We start from the raw sequence: 18,051 nt of genomic DNA, 5'->3' as shown, positions 1-18,051 counted from the left end.
ACACTTGGTACAACAAATGCTTGGCACTTTCATAGCCCATAATGTATGGTATAACCGACACCTGAGCTATGAAAGGAACTTGATTTATTGTTAACATAAGTTATAATCATGAATGCTTGACGAGATTTACAAGTATTAGCATTAATTGAATAAGATGACTAATGTAATCATGTTAACAATATATAATCTGATTGGAACCTCCTTTGTGTGTGGTTTCCAATTCAATAATAAGAGTTTATACTATACTTGTTTGATATACCATTAGTGGAACCTCTAACCTTGACATTTGTTATTATCATTGTTTAATCGTTACATTAATATTCCATCTCAAAGTTCTCATCTTCTTCTTCTTCTTCTCCTTCTTTTTCTTTATTATTATTATTATTATTATTATTATTATTGTTATTATTATTATTACTATTGTTGTTGTTGTTATTGTTGTTTTATAATTTTTTTTTATAATTTGTACAATTAACCTCCTTGTGGTTCGACCCCGGTCTTGCCGGGTTATTTATTACTTCGACACTCCTGCACTTGGGAGAAGACATCAACCTTTTAGTCGTGTCACATGCCCTTTTCAGCATGAAAGACCTCTTGCAAGAAAATCATAGAAAATGCTGTTAGGCTGGTTACCATTTCATGTGCAACAAATAGATGGCACCAATCATTGATTATTGGCAGCCACCATTGTTGAATGAGCTAGAGTTGATAACCACCAATATTAACAACAAAGTAAGAAGAGCCTCCATGAATGCCTATAAATAGAAGCATATATGAGACAGCAAAATGAGAAAAGGAAAAGAGTTAAAGATGTAAGAAATGTAGGAGAGAGTGGGCTGCTATTGCAGCACTAAAAAGAGAGAAATAGAGTGAGGTTGAGAGTTGTCAAAGAGGAGATGATTCCTCATCCTCTATTGTTGTAAATCTTGTACTCTCTCTACATAATGCAATGACTTCTTCTGTGGATGTAGGCGGTTTTGCCGAATCATGTAAATACTGTGTCAGTGTGCTTGGCCTCCTATGAACAAATATCAGTACATCACCAGTCGGAATTCCCAACAAATGGCTGTTGGACTGGAACCAGAAGAGATAACTAGTTATTTCCTGATTAACTAGTGGTTTGGTTCTTCTTTGTCGGCTTCTGGCTTATCTGGTATTCTCCGTACAAGTAAGAAGCAAAACCCCGTAGACATATGGCCAAGGCCATGCCCTTTCCAACGTGGAAGACCTCTTGCAAGAAAATCACAGCAAATGCCTGTTGTACTGGAACCAGAAGAGATGACACAAGCCCTCCAATGGTGATGTGGAGCTAAAGATCACCCCTGGAATTCCTATAACTAACAATTACAATACAATTTCTGATATTAGTAGTATAGCACAGTACCTTGTTTCCCCAAGACCAAATTCTGCTGCCTCATTGGATATATCCTCAGCAAAACGCAACTTCATTAGAATTATTTTGAGAGATGCAACATTAATGATCGATTCAAATAAACCACAAAAGTTCACATAAATGATGAAGTTTGCTATGAGATTTGCTGAGAGATAGCAATTTGGGCGAGCAATCAATGAGCATATACCCATCCTGAAACCTTGAAGTTTCCAAGCTTCAATGGAGAACTGATTTATAAGAGAAGTTTATGTCAACTTTTACAAGTTGGAAATCTCTGTTTCACACTTTGTTACATGGAAATTGGGAAGTACTTACAATGTAAGTGGTGCAGAGTAAGCAAATTATCAAGACTATCTATCACCTACCTGAAAGTCCTTGTTGATAATAATGAGGAAAGCGCAAAATAGAGTAGCAAACATTGATACAATGAACTGAGCTTGCAGGACAAGGTCAAAAGTCATGGCCTTGCCAGCCTTCAAGAAAGTAAACTCCAATGCAAGCATTAGAAACGCATGCAGAGCTGCACCCCCAATATTCATGAAGAAACCAAGAAAATATTTTCCTTTAGACTCCCCACTTGGTCTATATATCTCCGTTCATGTGAAATCCAAGAGCAATAGACCTCAAGGTTATCAAAATCATTGCGTTTATTCAGTAATGTGTGAAGCCACTTAGCTAAAGAAGAAATAATCCAAGAAAATTCCACCATCAGATTACCATTAATGTAAGGAATTCCTGCTTCTTTTCTAGAAGATCTTTTGGTTGTACTTGGTCAATACATGTTTTCTGTCTCTACTATCTCTGGCGGTCTCCGGAAATGCTATTATTATTTGTGATTTTGATTAGTATCATAAGTTTTATTGTCATCAAACTTTTGCCTTTCACTATTGCTTGTCCGTAAAGGAATTTGATTTCATTCAAAACACAATCCAATAATTTTGTAGAGATAAATAAGATGAGCACGTCGCAAACTGATCAACGACCATTGAAGTAGACAAAACACTGACTAGCACCACCAACTTTTACTTGCATTCGGCTTGAAAGACGAGTGGCATGTAAAAGAAGGAAGGAAGTTGTGGACGAGGGTCACCAAGGAGTCTTTAAGTATGGGCCAATGGCCTGTAAACAACCGATTGCTACTCGCCATTTTCATTATGGCCGGAAAAAGCTCATCGGTGTACTTGAGCTATCGAAAGAATTCCAGTTCGGCCTCTAGTCAGCTACAATCTCCTAGCCAGAAACATGGCGATGGTTGTTCCTGCATGTAGGCATGTCCATACATTTTAATTTTAACATAATATGTTCAATAAAGGAAGAAAGTTAACAAAATTTTAATAAATTAAAAAGGAGTTGAATTCTTTTTTTTTTTTCCCTTTTGGTTTGGTAATATCCTAACATTATATAAATATATAAATACGACTCATTTTCAAGAACATGTCTCAAATAAAAATAAATAAAAATTCTATCTTTACTTAAAAAAATTCTTGAGAAGGACTGATTGTATTAGACCTTATGCAGTTGTAATGTTTAGCAAGTTTACTGCTTTGTCAGGTAAAGAGCATTTGCATGCTATTAAAAGAGTGATGTGATATTTACTTGGTAACAAGAATTATGATTAATTTAATAAAAAGTATCTTGCAGTATTACAAGGTTTAAAACATATTTGTCGAGTGATTCTTTCTCCTCCATTGGTTATATATTTATTGTAGGTGCATGGTGCTACTATTTGTCAGAAATCCATAAATGTTGTTCACTATCTTAGTTTACCTTCTCACGTACCAGAATGGATTGGAGTAGTGATATTTTAAAAGATTTTTAATTTTATTTTTTAATTTTTATTTTATATAATTTAATTTTTTTAACCCAAGTTAACATTCAGTATTTTTTTTTTGAGGGATGATTGAATTAAAATATAAAAAACTGAAGTGAAAAAAATATATAAAATAGATAGGGATTTTGAAATTTATCTTAAAAGTTCATTTTTATCCTTCATTTATTTTGACTTTTAAATGATTGGTCCCTTTAATTTTTAAAAATTTAAATTTGATACTAAACTTTTTTTTTTTTATGGAAGGGGAGAGAGAGAGACTCATTAGATTCTAGCATAAAAAAAAGTTGTTGTATGTTTTGTTTTATCTTGAAAATACTAAAAAAATCTAAACTTGAAAAGATTTTTAGATTCAAGTTGATTTCAGGTTTTAAGGTGTTTTTTAGTTCATGAATTGTTTAACAAGGTTCATAAAGTATTTTCTAGGTGTTTTGAGTAAAAAAATAAGTTGAAAATAAGTTTTTAAGTGAAAAAACATGAACATCGATTTTCTAACTACCGTAATGGATGGAATTTAGGAATTCAAATGACACATCATCTTCCTTTTTTAAAAACATTTTTTCCTCCCCATCAACATTAACTTAAAATAATAAAGGTCTCTACACAAGTCATTTCTTGATAAGCTAGGCCAAACAACACCTAACCTCATTTTTAAAATTTTTTTAATTAATACTTTTTATATAATTTTTAATTTTATGTTTTATTTGTATCTCATCTCTATGATTTTTTGGCTTATTTAGTATTTTTTAAATGACAATACTTTTTTAATTATATTGAGTGTTTTTAACTTTTAAGAAGGTTAGTATGATTTATTTGTAATTTTGTTTAGATTAAATTTATTTTTAAAAATTTATTTATTTTTTATAATAATTTGAATATATGCAGCCTTGCATGATTTTTTTTCCTTTTATTTTATCCTCAAATTACTAGATGGCGACTCCAATAAAAATCTTTATTTCCCCAATCAAATAAAAAACTAAATTCTTTTTTTTTTGTTTTAAAAAAAAAATAAACAAAAAAAAGGAGTGGAGCCGTCGCCCGACGTTGTGTAGCGACAATATGATCAATGAAGGAAGAAAATTAACAAAATTTTAATAAATTAAAAAGGAGTTGAATTTTTTTTCTTTTTCTTTTCCCTTTTGGTTTGGTAATATCCTAACATTATATAAATATATAAATACGACTCATTTTCAAGAACATGTCTCAAATAAAAATAAATAAAAATTCTATCTTTACTTAAAAAAATTCTTGAGAAGGACTGATTGTATTAGACCTTATGCAGTTGTAATGTTTAGCAAGTTTACTGCTTTGTCAGGTAAAGAGCATTTGCATGCTATTAAAAGAGTGATGTGATATTTACTTGGTAACAAGAATTATGATTAATTTAATAAAAAGTATCTTGCAGTATTACAAGGTTTAAAACATATTTGTCGAGTGATTCTTTCTCCTCCATTGGTTATATATTTATTGTAGGTGCATGGTGCTACTATTTGTCAGAAATCCATAATGTTGTTCATCATCTTAGTTTACCTTCTCACGTATCAGAATGGATTGGAGTAGTGATATTTTAAAAGATTTTTAATTTTATTCTTTAATTTTTATTTTATATAATTTAATTTTTTTAACCCAAGTTAACATTCAGTATTTTTTTTTTGAGGGATGATTGAATTAAAATATAAAAAACTGAAGTGAAAAAAATATATAAAATAGATAGGGATTTTGAAATTTATCTTAAAAGTTCATTTTTATCCTTCATTTATTTTGACTTTTAAATGATTGGTCCCTTTAATTTTTAAAAATTTAAATTTGATACTAAACTTTTTTTTTTTTATGGAAGGGGAGAGAGAGAGACTCATTAGATTCTAGCATAAAAAAAAGTTGTTGTATGTTTTGTTTTATCTTGAAAATACTAAAAAAATCTAAACTTGAAAAGATTTTTAGATTCAAGTTGATTTCAGGTTTTAAGGTGTTTTTTAGTTCATGAATTGTTTAACAAGGTTCATAAAGTATTTTCTAGGTGTTTTGAGTAAAAAAATAAGTTGAAAATAAGTTTTTAAGTGAAAAAACATGAACATCGATTTTCTAACTACCGTAATGGATGGAATTTAGGAATTCAAATGACACATCATCTTCCTTTTTTAAAAACATTTTTTCCTCCCCATCAACATTAACTTAAAATAATAAAGGTCTCTACACAAGTCATTTCTTGATAAGCTAGGCCAAACAACACCTAACCTCATTTTTAAAATTTTTTTAATTAATACTTTTTATATAATTTTTAATTTTATGTTTTATTTGTATCTCATCTCTATGATTTTTTGGCTTATTTAGTATTTTTTAAATGACAATACTTTTTTAATTATATTGAGTGTTTTTAACTTTTAAGAAGGTTAGTATGATTTATTTGTAATTTTGTTTAGATTAAATTTATTTTTAAAAATTTATTTATTTTTTATAATAATTTGAATATATGCAGCCTTGCATGATTTTTTTTCCTTTTATTTTATTCAATAAATCTTTTGTGTGCGTCGATTTCTATTACAAACTGATTTTAATAAACAAAATCAGTAAATACAACTAGATATATGATTTATTTTGTAATATTAAATATCTTAATTTATATTTTTTTTAATCTTTAATTTTTTTCTATTTAATTATTTTGATCTCATAATCTAAAATGCACAATAAATATATAATTTAAACATATCTCATATCCAAACACGAGTTTCACGTGCTAACTTAGTTTTATCTGAGACAATATTCTTATTATTTGTTGTTGTTATCTTATTTTTTACCTTATTATTAAAGTAATTAATATTTAATCTAGTTATTATTTTCTTTGATTTTTTAAAAAACATAATTATTTTTTTAAATTTTTTTAGGTTAAAAAAACTTTTGATTAATTTTTTTTTGATCCCACCCACAGCATTCTAGGCCAGCAATCTAGATATTGCTAATTCAACAATGAATGATGAGCTCATTCCTCTAGCTTTCAGCATGTGAAGAAACGAATTGATTAAGAGATCTTTTATTTAAAACCACGTCATAGGAAAAACCAGTTCTATTACTCTTTGAACCATTGCGGTAGCACCGCTGCCCTTGATTGATTGCACAAACATTTTTATAACAGAAAGTGTTGGTCAAGAAATGTAGAGTTATTTTATTTTATTATTTATTAAAAGTAGAGAAGTTTTTTATTTATTTTTATTTTAGTTTTTTTAATTTATATATAATCTTTTTATATTTAAATTAAATTCATTTCTTTTGAGTATTTGATTGTATTATATAGTGAAATTATAACTTTCTCCTTTTTTTTATTTTTTTATTTGTTTCAGAACCAAGTTTTATAAAACAAGATTTAATATTAAACACAATTTTTATGGATCAAACTCTTTTTTTTTTATGATTCTTCAAACTTTATTTAAGATTATAAATTTATTTTTACATCAATTTATGTGTTCATAAATATATAAAATTATCAGATTTTATATATTTTTTATTTTTTATATATTTTTTATTTTTTAAAAAACTAGATTTTATATAAAAAGATAACTCTTAAATCTCTTCGGTAATACAAGATGGACTTTTTGTTTTTTATATGAAAAATATTTGAGATTTGTTTTCTTTACCTATACCTATAATTCCTATAACCGTAAAAAGCTAAATATCCTTTTAAAAAACGAGGTGTCCATACCCTTTATCTAAGTACATTGTACACTAAAACATCTAAATAATATTTCTTCTATAAAATTTATTATACTAGTATCAACAACAAATAACCTTTGTTTTATCTCGAAGCACAAGTCCACTAGAATCGCCAAGCGGTCCTGGGAAAAAAAAATGTTAGTTTTGTGGAGAAGATATATGTATATATATATATATATATTGTATATAATAATTTTGAAGTAAATGACGTCTGTGTGTATATATATATATATATATATATATATTCTAACATAAAATATATAAAAAACCATATCTTTTCTATTACTATTATCTTTTTTTCCCCTCCTAAAACAGTAATTTATAACCACAAGCTATGACTAGTGTTGTAGTGCACAGGTAGGAAACTACTTCCTTTCGTATGCTTTTGAAGATTTTAAATTACAATTGTTTCAATACATGTATCTATACTACTCTATGGATAATTTTAAACACATAATTAATAGAATTACAACATTATTAATATTTATACATGCATTTAGAAAAAACATGTATTTATACTAATATGTGAATAATTGTAGATACATGATAGGACAATAATATTATTAATATTTTTTTCATAATCCATGGTGTATATATTAGTTTACATGCATCACGACTAATCCTCAGATTCACTACATTAAATTACCATGAAGATAACATATGTATACAAAGATAATTGAACCTAAATATTAAGGTAAGAAACTCTTTACCATGAACTAGGACCACTAAATCAGGACTAGGATCACTAAATCACGAATTCAAGTATTATTATTAATATTTAATTATACACATGTAATTTGAAGATATAAATGAAAATATTAAATTTAGACTTTAACAATATATAGATAGCATTTAATTAATTTAGGTAATGTTTCAAAATAAATAAATAAAACATATTTGTTTTATTTATGTTTTCAATCAAACATGTTTTATCTATCAGTATTTTCTATTCTAGGAAATTATCCAAACAAAATAGATTACTTATAAGCAAATTTAAGCAAAAAGAAACCAGACTTTTGTGATAATCGGCCAGTCTTTTCCACATTTAATTAACTGATAGAACAATGTGCTTTAAATGGCAATCATCTTGCTTTAAGTTGCTTCCAAATAAGAAAGTGCTAGCTACAATGATGGGTTGTGTGCATGAACAAGTCACTAGCGTGTGGAGAAGTCGAGAAATGACAACTCTCATACACAGCTTTTCGCTTTTTTCATAGCTCTTGTAGACAGCTGAGGAAAGCCATATTTCTCATACGTGTGTGTATAAATATGGACTCATCAACACAAGCTTGAGCAAACATATACAAGGGCTTGCTAGCTAGCAATGAATTGCAGAATTCTAGCTACAATGGATTTTTGTCTCCGTTGTTTCCTTGCATTTCTCCTCATGGGAGGGGTGCTTGCAAGCAGAAATGGAGGTGATGCTAGCTTTGATCAGAATTACGATATCACTTGGGGATATGATCATGTCAAATCCCTTGATGAAGGAAGACAGATTCAGCTCTCGTTAGATCATTCTTCCGGTCTCCTTTCTTCTCCTCCATGAAAGCTATACTAGCTATAAAATATTTATCATCAAAATACTAAACCATGTCATTTCTTGACTCGTGTTTCCACGTATATATACAAGCTTTACCTAGCTGAGAATTATTTTTTTTAATGTAAAATTCTCGTTTTTCTAATATGATTATTTTCCTCCTATTTTAAGGCTTAATTATTTCACACACACACACACACACAAAACTCCTTCTCGTTTTCATAAATGAGGAATATGTAAAGGAGCGACTTTGCTTGATGCTTTATGGAGGAGTCAGATTCATGGCTATCCTTGCATGAACATGGAAACAATTCATCAAAATAAGAGGCTTAAATCCGAACTGAATACTAATATTTATTTCCTTCCGTTCAATACATATATAATATAATTAATTTATACAAATTGTTACAAAAATTACTAACTTGCATAATTTCATTTTTATTTAACAATTTATATATGAATAATTTTATCATGTATGCAATTTGATTTGTTGTGGGGATGCATATATAGGTGCTGGATTTGGTTCCAAGCTAAGCTTTGGTTCAGGATTCATTGACATGAGGATAAAGCTACCGGGAAAGGATTCTGCAGGAGTTGTCACGGCATTCTATGTCAGTACATAGACTTAATAATTTTATCAATTTTCTTATCATATACCCTTCATTACAGTAATGATGATCATATCAAGGATGTATAATCTAATAATCTATAATTAATGGTCTTTCTGATTTCACTGTCAGCTAACTTCACACAGTAATAATCACGATGAGCTCGACTTTGAGTTCTTGGGAAACAGGGAAGGGAAGCCAATAACACTACAGACAAACGTGTTTGCAAATGGTCAAGGGAATAGAGAGCAAAGGATGTATCTTTGGTTCGACCCAGCTGCTGACTTCCACTCTTACAAAATCTTGTGGAACCAATACCAGATTGTGTAAGAGTACTGGGATCTCTTGATTAGTTTCTAATCCGTATGATTAACATCTCGATCCGGTTCCAAATATATAGCGATATATCTTACTAATATCTGTGCATATATCAGATTTTACGTGGATGATACTCCCATAAGAGTGTTCAAGAACCACACGAATATTGGAGTCAGCTACCCTTCACAGCCAATGCAAATAGAGGCAAGCTTGTGGAATGGAGATAGCTGGGCGACAGACGGAGGCCAGACAAAGACGAATTGGAGCCATGCACCATTTCAAGCTCATTTCCAAGGATTTGACATTAATGGCTGCTCAGATCATCAAGAACCAAACGTCGAGCCATGTTATTCGACCAGCTACTGGTGGAATACCCAAAAGTACTGGACACTGGACTCTGCCCATCAGAGGGCATATGAGAATGTCAGGAAGAAGTATTTGACTTATGACTATTGTTCTGATAGGCCCAGGTACCCTACACCTCCCCCAGAGTGCCCTCAGTAAGAGCACAACGGTTGGTGACGATTAATTTGTCATATTTATGTATAAGCTGCAAAAAAAATAAAATAAAAAAATAAATAAAGAGATTTAAATCCTGAATATGTAAGGAGACTGCAATTGAAGTTCTCTCATATATTGTATAATTTCAATTATCAATTTCATGGGAGATACTCTGTGTGATTCATTATATATATCTAAATTACTTTTTTTTTTTATTGTGATGTTATATGAAGCAGTATAATGTGAATAAAAAATAGAATTCTCAAGCTATAAAGAAGTTATAGTATTTTGAAAAGGTAAGTGGTTAAATAATCTCATGAAAAAATAACACAACAATTATTTATATAGAGATTAAAACTAATCTAATCAAAAGAATCCAAAGCTAAGTGAAAAAATAACTAAAATATAATTAAAAAGGAAAATAATTATAACATCTTATAGACCTAATTTGAAAATCTTTCAAATTTTCCGAGCTAGAATCATTCGATAAAATTTGAACTCAATTTAATGATTCAATATAAAATTATGATTTTTTTCACAAATTTTTACTTGTGTGTTCTAGTTGTTTTGTGTTGGGAAATCTTTTGGTAAGGAGAAATATTTAGTTGTTAGATAAATACAAGTGAATCAATAGAGAAAAGACTGGCCTGACAGGGAGTTGAGTTGCCATATAAGAGCTGTAAAATGTTGACAAGAAAAATCCAAGCATATGACAATTGGTATCAAAATGGGTATAGTATACAAGATGGACATTGTGTATTTTTTTTTATTAAGAGTTGATGAAAGGTTGAGAGTTTTATTAAGAGTTTTTCTATAATCTATCATGTTTGAGTTTGTATATTATGTTCATATTTATTTGTGTACCCTGCTTGTTTACAACATTGAAAAGGTGTAGGAAACCTCTTAAATTTGTGGGACAAACTAGTTATACATAAATATTAGTGAATTAATGAGAAAACAAATTGAGTCTAACAAGACAAAACTATCACATAGAAGTTGAAAATTTTGATAAGAAAATAGACCTATGACAATTGGTATCACACAAGATATAGTTTCGAGCTCTAAATTTATAGTCTTTTGAAAAAGTATGTGGTTCAATAATCTCATAAAAAAATAAAACAACAATTATTTATATAAAGGCCAAAATTGACCTTGTTAAAAGAATATGAAGGTGGGTAGAAAAATAAATAAAATCTAAAACCAACCAAGAAAAAAATAATTATAACATCTTTTAGGTCTAATTTGAAAGTCTTTTACACTTTATTAGCTAGAATCATTTGATAAAATTTGCGCCTCATTGAATAATTGAATATTAAATTATAATTATTTTTGTTAAATTATGTGTTTAATATGTCCAAACTTCTTCCTAGATTTTGTCTTGTTGTCTAACATAATATTTCACCTACTAAACTAAACAGAAAAAAAAAAATTCCTAAACTAAATACTTTTTTCTAAAAATCCTCATGCATCAGTGACCCAAACTCGCCAATCATATCTTCATCGACCAAGCTGGTCTTCGAGTTCAATTTTTGGGAGGACAGTCGGTGGAATATGTGATCTAGCTAGGTCTAGTAATGTTTATCTTCAGGTTGAGAGGGGTCTAGTGGCTGAACTGAAGAAAAAGGAAAATTATGGAGCTGACTGTGTTGACCTCAGGAGGGTTTGGCGGTGAAGCCAGCTTTGACTTGTCAGTAAATCCCTATACGGTACTCAAATGAAGAAAATAGTAGGGTTGATTATCATTCTCTCCAGCTTTTGTGGAAAAGATACATGTTTTGTCTTCCAAAGACATGGTATCTCCTGGTATGATTGAGAGGTTCTGAAGCTTCCTTGTTGTGTGTAATCAGCAGCTTTGCATTAGAGATCGATAAGGTACGTAGGCTTAGCACTTCGATGCTTTCGAGTTTGAGTCGGGACATTAGAGTGAATTAGTGAATGAATTCAGGTGTAATAAAATGTTATAACATCCTCAGAAACCAACCTGTAGAAACAGTGGCAAACGGCAAATAGATTATAATTTCCCGTCTGCAATGTTACTCTCAGCTTTTGCATAATTAGCTTGAAATGTTGTCAATGACTTGCTTGGATATCGTTTCTTAGTTAACCTGCAAGTTGCCATTTAAAGCACAGAGAAAGATACTAAAAGTCTAGTGGAATGGAAGAACATACTGTCAGTAATAACAACATGCACAGGTACAGGACCTAATGTTTCTTATACAGCCAAAATGTGTTTCTCATCTGCTGTATGATATGTCAACAGGGTTTTTTTGCACATATCTGAATACCCTCCAGATGCTAATCAAGGACCTAATATTCCGTCAGCTGCAATAAGCTTTCCCAACTTCCACGCAACCATGTTTTTCCCTAGCAATGTCTCTGTGAGGAAGCCACCCTTGCTGTCTAAGTTTCAGGTGATATGATCTCTACATTCTTATTTGTCAATGTGCTTGATGACAATCCAAGCTATTTGATTGATTATGGATCTGTGATGCAGGAAAGGAATCATGCTTTCTCTTACACTAAAGCATTGCCTGTGCCTCTTACAACCCCTGATTTTAGCATGCCGACAATATCATCACAATCACTTGCACGGTGTTTGCACTGTATTTTGGATCGCTGCTGAGTGCGTTATGAGGATGAATAGGAGAGAAGGAAAGGTTTCTTAACAGTAAAGGTAACCTTATCTTGGATTGTCTTCGTTGTATGTTCACTGGAGTATGGTCCATAGATATGGTCTACCAATGGCTCTCTCTCATGAATTGATTCGATTCTTACAATCTAAATGCCGGTGAATCAACAAGAATTTTAAATTTCTGGATCGGATATCAATTACGCGATGATATCCACACGTTAAAGTATGCTTGTAGCATCCGAGACATTTCTCTGTTTTGAGCTAATCATTTTCAAGACCTAGAAAGTGACACCATCTTTCATTCTTTAACATTTTCCCATTGGTTGCTCATTTACTCGACTCCTGATCTTTGTTTTTCGTTTGTCCATTTGCAGCTGCTGTAAAATCCGTTCCCCGTCTGAACTGCTGTCCAGATTCTCTGCCAAGCTTTCAGATTCATCACCATTGATGAATTCCAAGTCAGACTTAAAAGTCTTGTTAGTGGCTGCATTCGCCGTTGTTTGGCAATACTAAGTTCGAGATCTCCAATGTGTAATTGATGCGAAAAGAAACATGCTTAGGAATGTGTAGAATGATCTTTTCTACCATTAAATCACATATTGTAGCCAGTTTTGTATCATTGTCCTATTTGTCATACATTTTTTAGGTTCTATATTAAATGGTATTTTTGCAATCTGTTTTATATCATGTTGGTGAGCAAATCATCCCCATATGCATCATTACCAATCTTGATTGATACTTTCATCCTGCATTGAAAGTTTCATATGTACCTCTTCCAAGTTAATGATTTTAAAAACTAACGTCAGGAGGTTTTCAGAAGTTGCAGAGTGGAGTGCAGCCAGTGTCAGAAATGAAGAGACTGATCAAACAGTCCATAAATTTTAACGTCTCCCACACACACACACACATACAAATTTTAGTGAAAATTGCCAGAAGAAGAAGAAACAGAACATGAAAGTCTCATCTTGTTCTCTTGCAAGGAGCAGCCAGAATCAGATCACCTTCTCTCATCAGTTTCAAATTGCCACTCATGCAACTGCATTCAATGGCTGACTGTATTTGAAGTTTGAAAGACTAAAAAGCTGGAATAAGAAAGGGCGATAACAACAGCGCTAGTGTTGAGATGATCATTTCAGATGTTCATAAAAGCCTCACAAATCCAGGGTGCAGGATGAAACTGACAGGATATCACCTCTGAAGTCTGGACATGTACCTGAGTTGGCTCCATTTATTTTCAACTTCTTGAGCAAGTTGACATGAAGTTCTATCGACCGCTTCCTCTTGAAGCCATGGCCATTCCATTTGGGCATCTGATAACTTTCATCACATCCTGAAGACAGAAATTTTTAATAATGTTAGTGCCACAGCTACTCCTTTCAGGTTCTTGTTTTCTAAATCAAATTGATATTATTCCATTATCAGGGATTTGGCAAAATAGAGGCAATCTTCAAATAGGCACTTCTAAATCTTTCAATAAAAATCATCACCGTGCACAAAGGCCAGATGTTTTGCTTACCCGAGTTGCTTTCTTTCATCCTTTTATTCATGAGCGAGTCAATATCTTGACGCTGTTGCCTGCTATTACTCACACCAATGCCCTCAACTTCAGCTCTGTAGTTACTCCTACTTGAAGCGCTTTGGGGGTCATATGCCCCTGAGAACAAACAATTCCAACCAAAGCAGCATTTAGTACAATGTTATAGTCAAAACACACAAGTTTAATCATTAAATACACATTTCAGATACCACTTTTGATTATCAAAAACATCCAATAATAACAAAAATTTAGAACGCATACAGATGCTGCATAGCCACCGATTCCTTAACCTTATTTTTGCTCATCCAGGCAATCCCAAAAGCTCAGAACCAATGAACAATACTACGTCAATGTGTAAACTACAGACTTTTCTGAATGCACAGGCCAATATCAATTCGATACTGGAGAAGCCCCATTAAGATTGTTCAAAGAAGGAATTTAATCTCCATTGACGCATAAGCTGGTACGAGGATATTTTTTCCATGAAGTTGACTGGTTAGGCTCTGGTTGATGCATGCCAGGTTGGTGCAATCATTTTATACACATACGTATTTAACATGCTGGCGCCTCCACCGGAAGTTACCTTCGATATTGAGGATGCAAATCTTTCCATCAAGAGCCCAGCAAAAGATGTTCCTCCTGAGCAAGTCCCATTGCTTCTCCAGGAGGATGCACCAGAAGAATTGGATGCTCTCAAGAGAGGGAAGGTAAGAATCAAGTTATGCATGCATGTTATGAATATCTGATAAATAGCTGGCATTTAAACTTCCAGGTCATGATTATCTTATTGATAAATAGACATGCTGTGCCAATGGTATCTGTGTCAATTAAACTGCAGTCTGCTCTTAAGTTTCTAAGTTTTGACGAAGGAAATGGTACTAAGATGAATGGCAATGAACAATACTACGTCAATGTGTAAACTACAGACTTTTCTGAATGCACAGGCCAATATCAATTCGATACTGGAGAAGCCCCATTAAGATTGTTCAAAGAAGGAATTTAATCTCCATTGACGCATAAGCTGGTACGAGGATACCTTGCCCTCTAAAAAAATATAGTTTAACAAGAAACCAATTTCTCCTGATAGAAAAAAGTACCAATCAAGTTTCAATTTTTCTTTCTCCCCAGAATTTCTCAGTAGCAACTAATAAAAATTCGAAACAATCTTACTCATAACAGACTCAGCGTTTTCTTTACAATCAGATTAGACATGCAATTCACTACTCACAGTTCTTGAAAATATATTTTAAGCAAATAAAGAATCATTGCAACGAGCTTACGCTTAGTCCCAACTTTGGAGAGCTTGCCATCTACAATAAGAGCTTCCTTATCATCTTTACCAGTAGACAAACCCTTTGCAGAGAAAAAACTAAGAAGCGATCGCCACGTAACAGAGGAGGAGATAAGATCAGCCCCTCTACTTATAAAGTAACCATTCAGCTTCAGCGTTGACGGGTCTAAACCAAAAGTCCTGGCTATAGATCCCAAGTCGAGTCTCTGCTCGTCCCATGCAAAGAAGGACACTATGCTGGACGCAGAAGGGCACCGTAACTTCACCGTTCTTGGTTTGTTGCTGCTTCCTGATGATGACATTAGTTTCTTGCTGATTAGTCTGTTTCTCAATAGAATCAATCTTCTTGTTTGAGCATCAATGCTTCTCTCGCCAACACCTCAATTCTGTCTGAGTTGGCAGCTTCTTTTTTTCTAACGATTTCTTTCTGGAAGTGTCTGAAAGTTGTTTCTAGAGGGACCGTGCGTTGGGTGTCGGTCTCCCCACAGTTACATAAGATCCGGTCTGATCTATAACCCTGTTTAAGGATTCGTTTACCAATTGCAGGTTAACACGTCTCGATTGAGTTTATTTTAATGAAACAAAGGTTATTTTAGATTAAAAATAATAATTGTAACAAGATAAATTTTATAAAAAAAACAAATTGCTAACTAAATGTTACTTAGATTATGTTTGCTAAATACTAATTATTTTTTTTTTGATTTTTGTATGTGTAATGTTGTGAGGTAGTTTTTAAAATTAATTTTATTGTAATAAAAATATATATTTGTAATAAAAAAAAATATTAAATTATAAAAAAATATATTTTATTAGATATTTTTTATTAATTTATTTTAAGTTTTTAGAAAACCGTATATTTTTTATTAGCAGCATGTTTTTATTAAAACAATATGGTATTTAAATATTAATAAGAATCTCAATCATTATTAATAGGGGAAAATTATTTTGATGAAATTTCTATTTCAATCAAAATTCTCGTTTATTTATTTTATTTTTATTTTGATGAAAATATATTTTTTATTTTTTTGGAATTAAAAATTTATCATGAATTTGAAAAGCAAAGTTCAATTTAAAAAATCAAGACCGAATAATTTATAGATGATAAAACAAAAGGAGAGAATAATTAATCTATAAAAACCATGTATATAAAACATTTACAATATATGAAAAAATAAATATTGTATTTTTAATTAATATTCATTAGTTTATTTTTTTTATAAAGTTTGCATATTCATATATAATAATTCATAAAATAACTACCACTATCATTATAAAAAAAAATAATCTTATATGAAAACTATGGCAAAATTGGACAATGTTTTAATTATTTTTATTCATAATGAGTTTTATTCAAAAAAAAAGGAATGATATAAAAAGAGGCTAGACACTAGAGATTTGGGATGCATATCTAGCTTAAAAAGAGAGCCTAGGTGTCTTAGACTTGCAATGTCAAGCCTGTACATCTAATTTTTTTTTTAAATAATAAAATTAATTAACCTGATTAAATTTATGACAAATCTATCGATGTTAATGTAAATTTGTTTTTATATAATTTTTATCCAAAATAATATTATTTTAGATTAATTTAGATTGACTTAACAAATCCACTACTTAAATTTTGGATCGAGTTTAATAAATATGGTTGAATATCAAATTCAGATAAGGGATTAAATATTTCTTTTGATTTTCTATTCATCTCATCTATAATTGATTAGAAAAAACTTGGTCATGAAATCAAGGTAGAAAAATGGATCTAGAATTGAACTTGTATTGAATATTTTCTGTAATTAAAAATGAGCAATAACCTTATTGTAAAGATGTTTTAAGAAAATTATGGTATTTTCTAGTTGTGTAAATGTGTAAGTAACTCTCTAACTAAAATTCTTAAAAACAATGTTACATTTTTCTAGTTGTACAAATCCTTATTTTATCTTTAAATGTTAAATGTTGAATGTATCTTTAAATGTTAAATCTTGGATATAACTTGATAAAGTTGTGAAAAATCTCAAACAAGATTATGCTTACTACATTTATGATTGTGGGTTAGAAAAGTGACTACATCACAAGTCATGAGTTTTCTTGTAAAACAAGTTTCATGTTAGGATAAAGAGCCCTTTGATGTTTAAATTAGCAAATGTAAAAGGATTGGAATGTGTGTGAAGACAAAGAATATGCAACAGGAAAGTAACATATGTTTTAGCTTGAGTAAGCATGTCTTGGCCTCCCTTCTTACCTGGTGATCTATAGTATTTATAAATATCAGGGGTCATATAAGTTTAATAGTGAAATGAACAAAAATGAAGAGAAATATCTACCTTTTAAAAAAGTTAAGTCATCTGTTAATATATTAGTCTTGTCATTGATGAATAAGGTAGTGTTTGAGTATCACATTAGGGTGAGAGGCTAAAAAATTTGGAGTGAAATCAAGTTTAAAGATAGTTGATGGTGAAAAGAGTGATCGTGACATACTTAAAAATAACCTTTGATGAAAATGTTGGCTTGAGATAATTAAAAAGAGATTGTTTATTGGCCAGGGAGAATGACAAAGTTTGGTTAGTTAAAGATTTGAGAGGGTTTAGTTGGGCTAAGAAGAGAGGGTTTGATTGGATTTGGCCAACGAAAGAGATTGACTTGCCTTTGCCTTGAAAAAGCTCAGCTAGTTCTTTGAAGGGTTCAACTAAGAGAAAGAAGGTAGAGGTTT

The 18,051-nt window shown here is 31.0% G+C and overlaps 3 protein-coding genes and 1 pseudogene across 4 annotated transcripts; 2 read left to right on the top strand and 2 right to left on the bottom strand.

The window, feature by feature from the left end:
* Positions 1-1,108: 1,108 nt before the first annotated feature.
* On the bottom strand, positions 1,109-2,540 carry LOC105125858 (purine permease 1-like; annotated as a pseudogene).
* A 5,690-nt stretch (positions 2,541-8,230) lies between these two features.
* On the top strand, positions 8,231-10,027 carry LOC105125760 (xyloglucan endotransglucosylase/hydrolase protein 2). The gene is made up of 4 exons (XM_011026344.1): positions 8,231-8,449; positions 8,974-9,074; positions 9,204-9,397; positions 9,506-10,027. Exons 1-4 carry the CDS (start codon positions 8,251-8,253, stop codon positions 9,891-9,893), a joined length of 882 nt encoding a protein of 293 aa, XP_011024646.1. The 5' UTR covers positions 8,231-8,250; the 3' UTR covers positions 9,894-10,027.
* A 2,018-nt stretch (positions 10,028-12,045) lies between these two features.
* LOC105125857 (uncharacterized) lies at positions 12,046-13,035 on the top strand. Its single transcript, XM_011026504.1, has 4 exons — positions 12,046-12,083; positions 12,151-12,301; positions 12,385-12,482; positions 12,897-13,035. Exons 1-4 carry the CDS (start codon positions 12,046-12,048, stop codon positions 13,033-13,035), a joined length of 426 nt encoding a protein of 141 aa, XP_011024806.1.
* A 450-nt stretch (positions 13,036-13,485) lies between these two features.
* Positions 13,486-15,821, bottom strand: LOC105125758 (uncharacterized). Of its 2 annotated transcripts, XM_011026341.1 has the most exons (4): positions 15,340-15,821; positions 14,039-14,176; positions 13,736-13,852; positions 13,486-13,575 (listed from the first exon to the last, which is right to left on the bottom strand). In XM_011026341.1, the coding sequence occupies exons 1-4, from the start codon at positions 15,650-15,652 to the stop codon at positions 13,565-13,567; spliced, it is 579 nt and encodes a 192-aa protein (XP_011024643.1). In that variant the 5' UTR covers positions 15,653-15,821; the 3' UTR covers positions 13,486-13,564. The 2 variants fall into 2 exon arrangements, with proteins under 2 accessions (XP_011024643.1, XP_011024642.1); XM_011026340.1 differs by having other exon boundaries at positions 13,515-13,852.
* Between the last annotated feature and the right edge of the window lie 2,230 nt (positions 15,822-18,051).

The sequence above is a fragment of the Populus euphratica genome, unplaced genomic scaffold (genome assembly GCF_000495115.2).
Source record: "Populus euphratica unplaced genomic scaffold, PopEup_1.0 scaffold58.1, whole genome shotgun sequence".
Taxonomy (NCBI): Eukaryota; Viridiplantae; Streptophyta; class Magnoliopsida; order Malpighiales; family Salicaceae; genus Populus; species Populus euphratica.
This window is presented reverse-complemented; position numbering and strand designations above follow the sequence as displayed.

Excerpts from the sequence above, each read along its gene's own strand:
- LOC105125760 (XM_011026344.1), top strand. The coding sequence starts at position 8,251 with ATGAATTGCAGAATTCTAGCTACAATGGATTTTTGTCTCCGTTGTTTC. Across the intron at positions 8,450-8,973 it reads CTCGTTAGATCATTCTTCCG|GTGCTGGATTTGGTTCCAAG; the intron begins GTCTCCTTTCTT and ends ATGCATATATAG. Across the intron at positions 9,075-9,203 it reads GAGTTGTCACGGCATTCTAT|CTAACTTCACACAGTAATAA; the intron begins GTCAGTACATAG and ends TTTCACTGTCAG.
- LOC105125857 (XM_011026504.1), top strand. The coding sequence starts at position 12,046 with ATGGAAGAACATACTGTCAGTAATAACAACATGCACAG. Across the intron at positions 12,084-12,150 it reads AGTAATAACAACATGCACAG|GGTTTTTTTGCACATATCTG; the intron begins GTACAGGACCTA and ends ATATGTCAACAG. Across the intron at positions 12,483-12,896 it reads TCATCACAATCACTTGCACG|CTGCTGTAAAATCCGTTCCC; the intron begins GTGTTTGCACTG and ends GTCCATTTGCAG.
- LOC105125758 (XM_011026340.1), bottom strand. The coding sequence starts at position 15,652 with ATGTCATCATCAGGAAGCAGCAACAAACCAAGAACGGTGAAGTTACGG. Across the intron at positions 14,177-15,339 it reads CTCCAAAGTTGGGACTAAGC|GGGCATATGACCCCCAAAGC; the intron begins GTAAGCTCGTTG and ends GTTTGTTCTCAG. Across the intron at positions 13,853-14,038 it reads GATGAAAGAAAGCAACTCGG|GATGTGATGAAAGTTATCAG; the intron begins GTAAGCAAAACA and ends TTCTGTCTTCAG.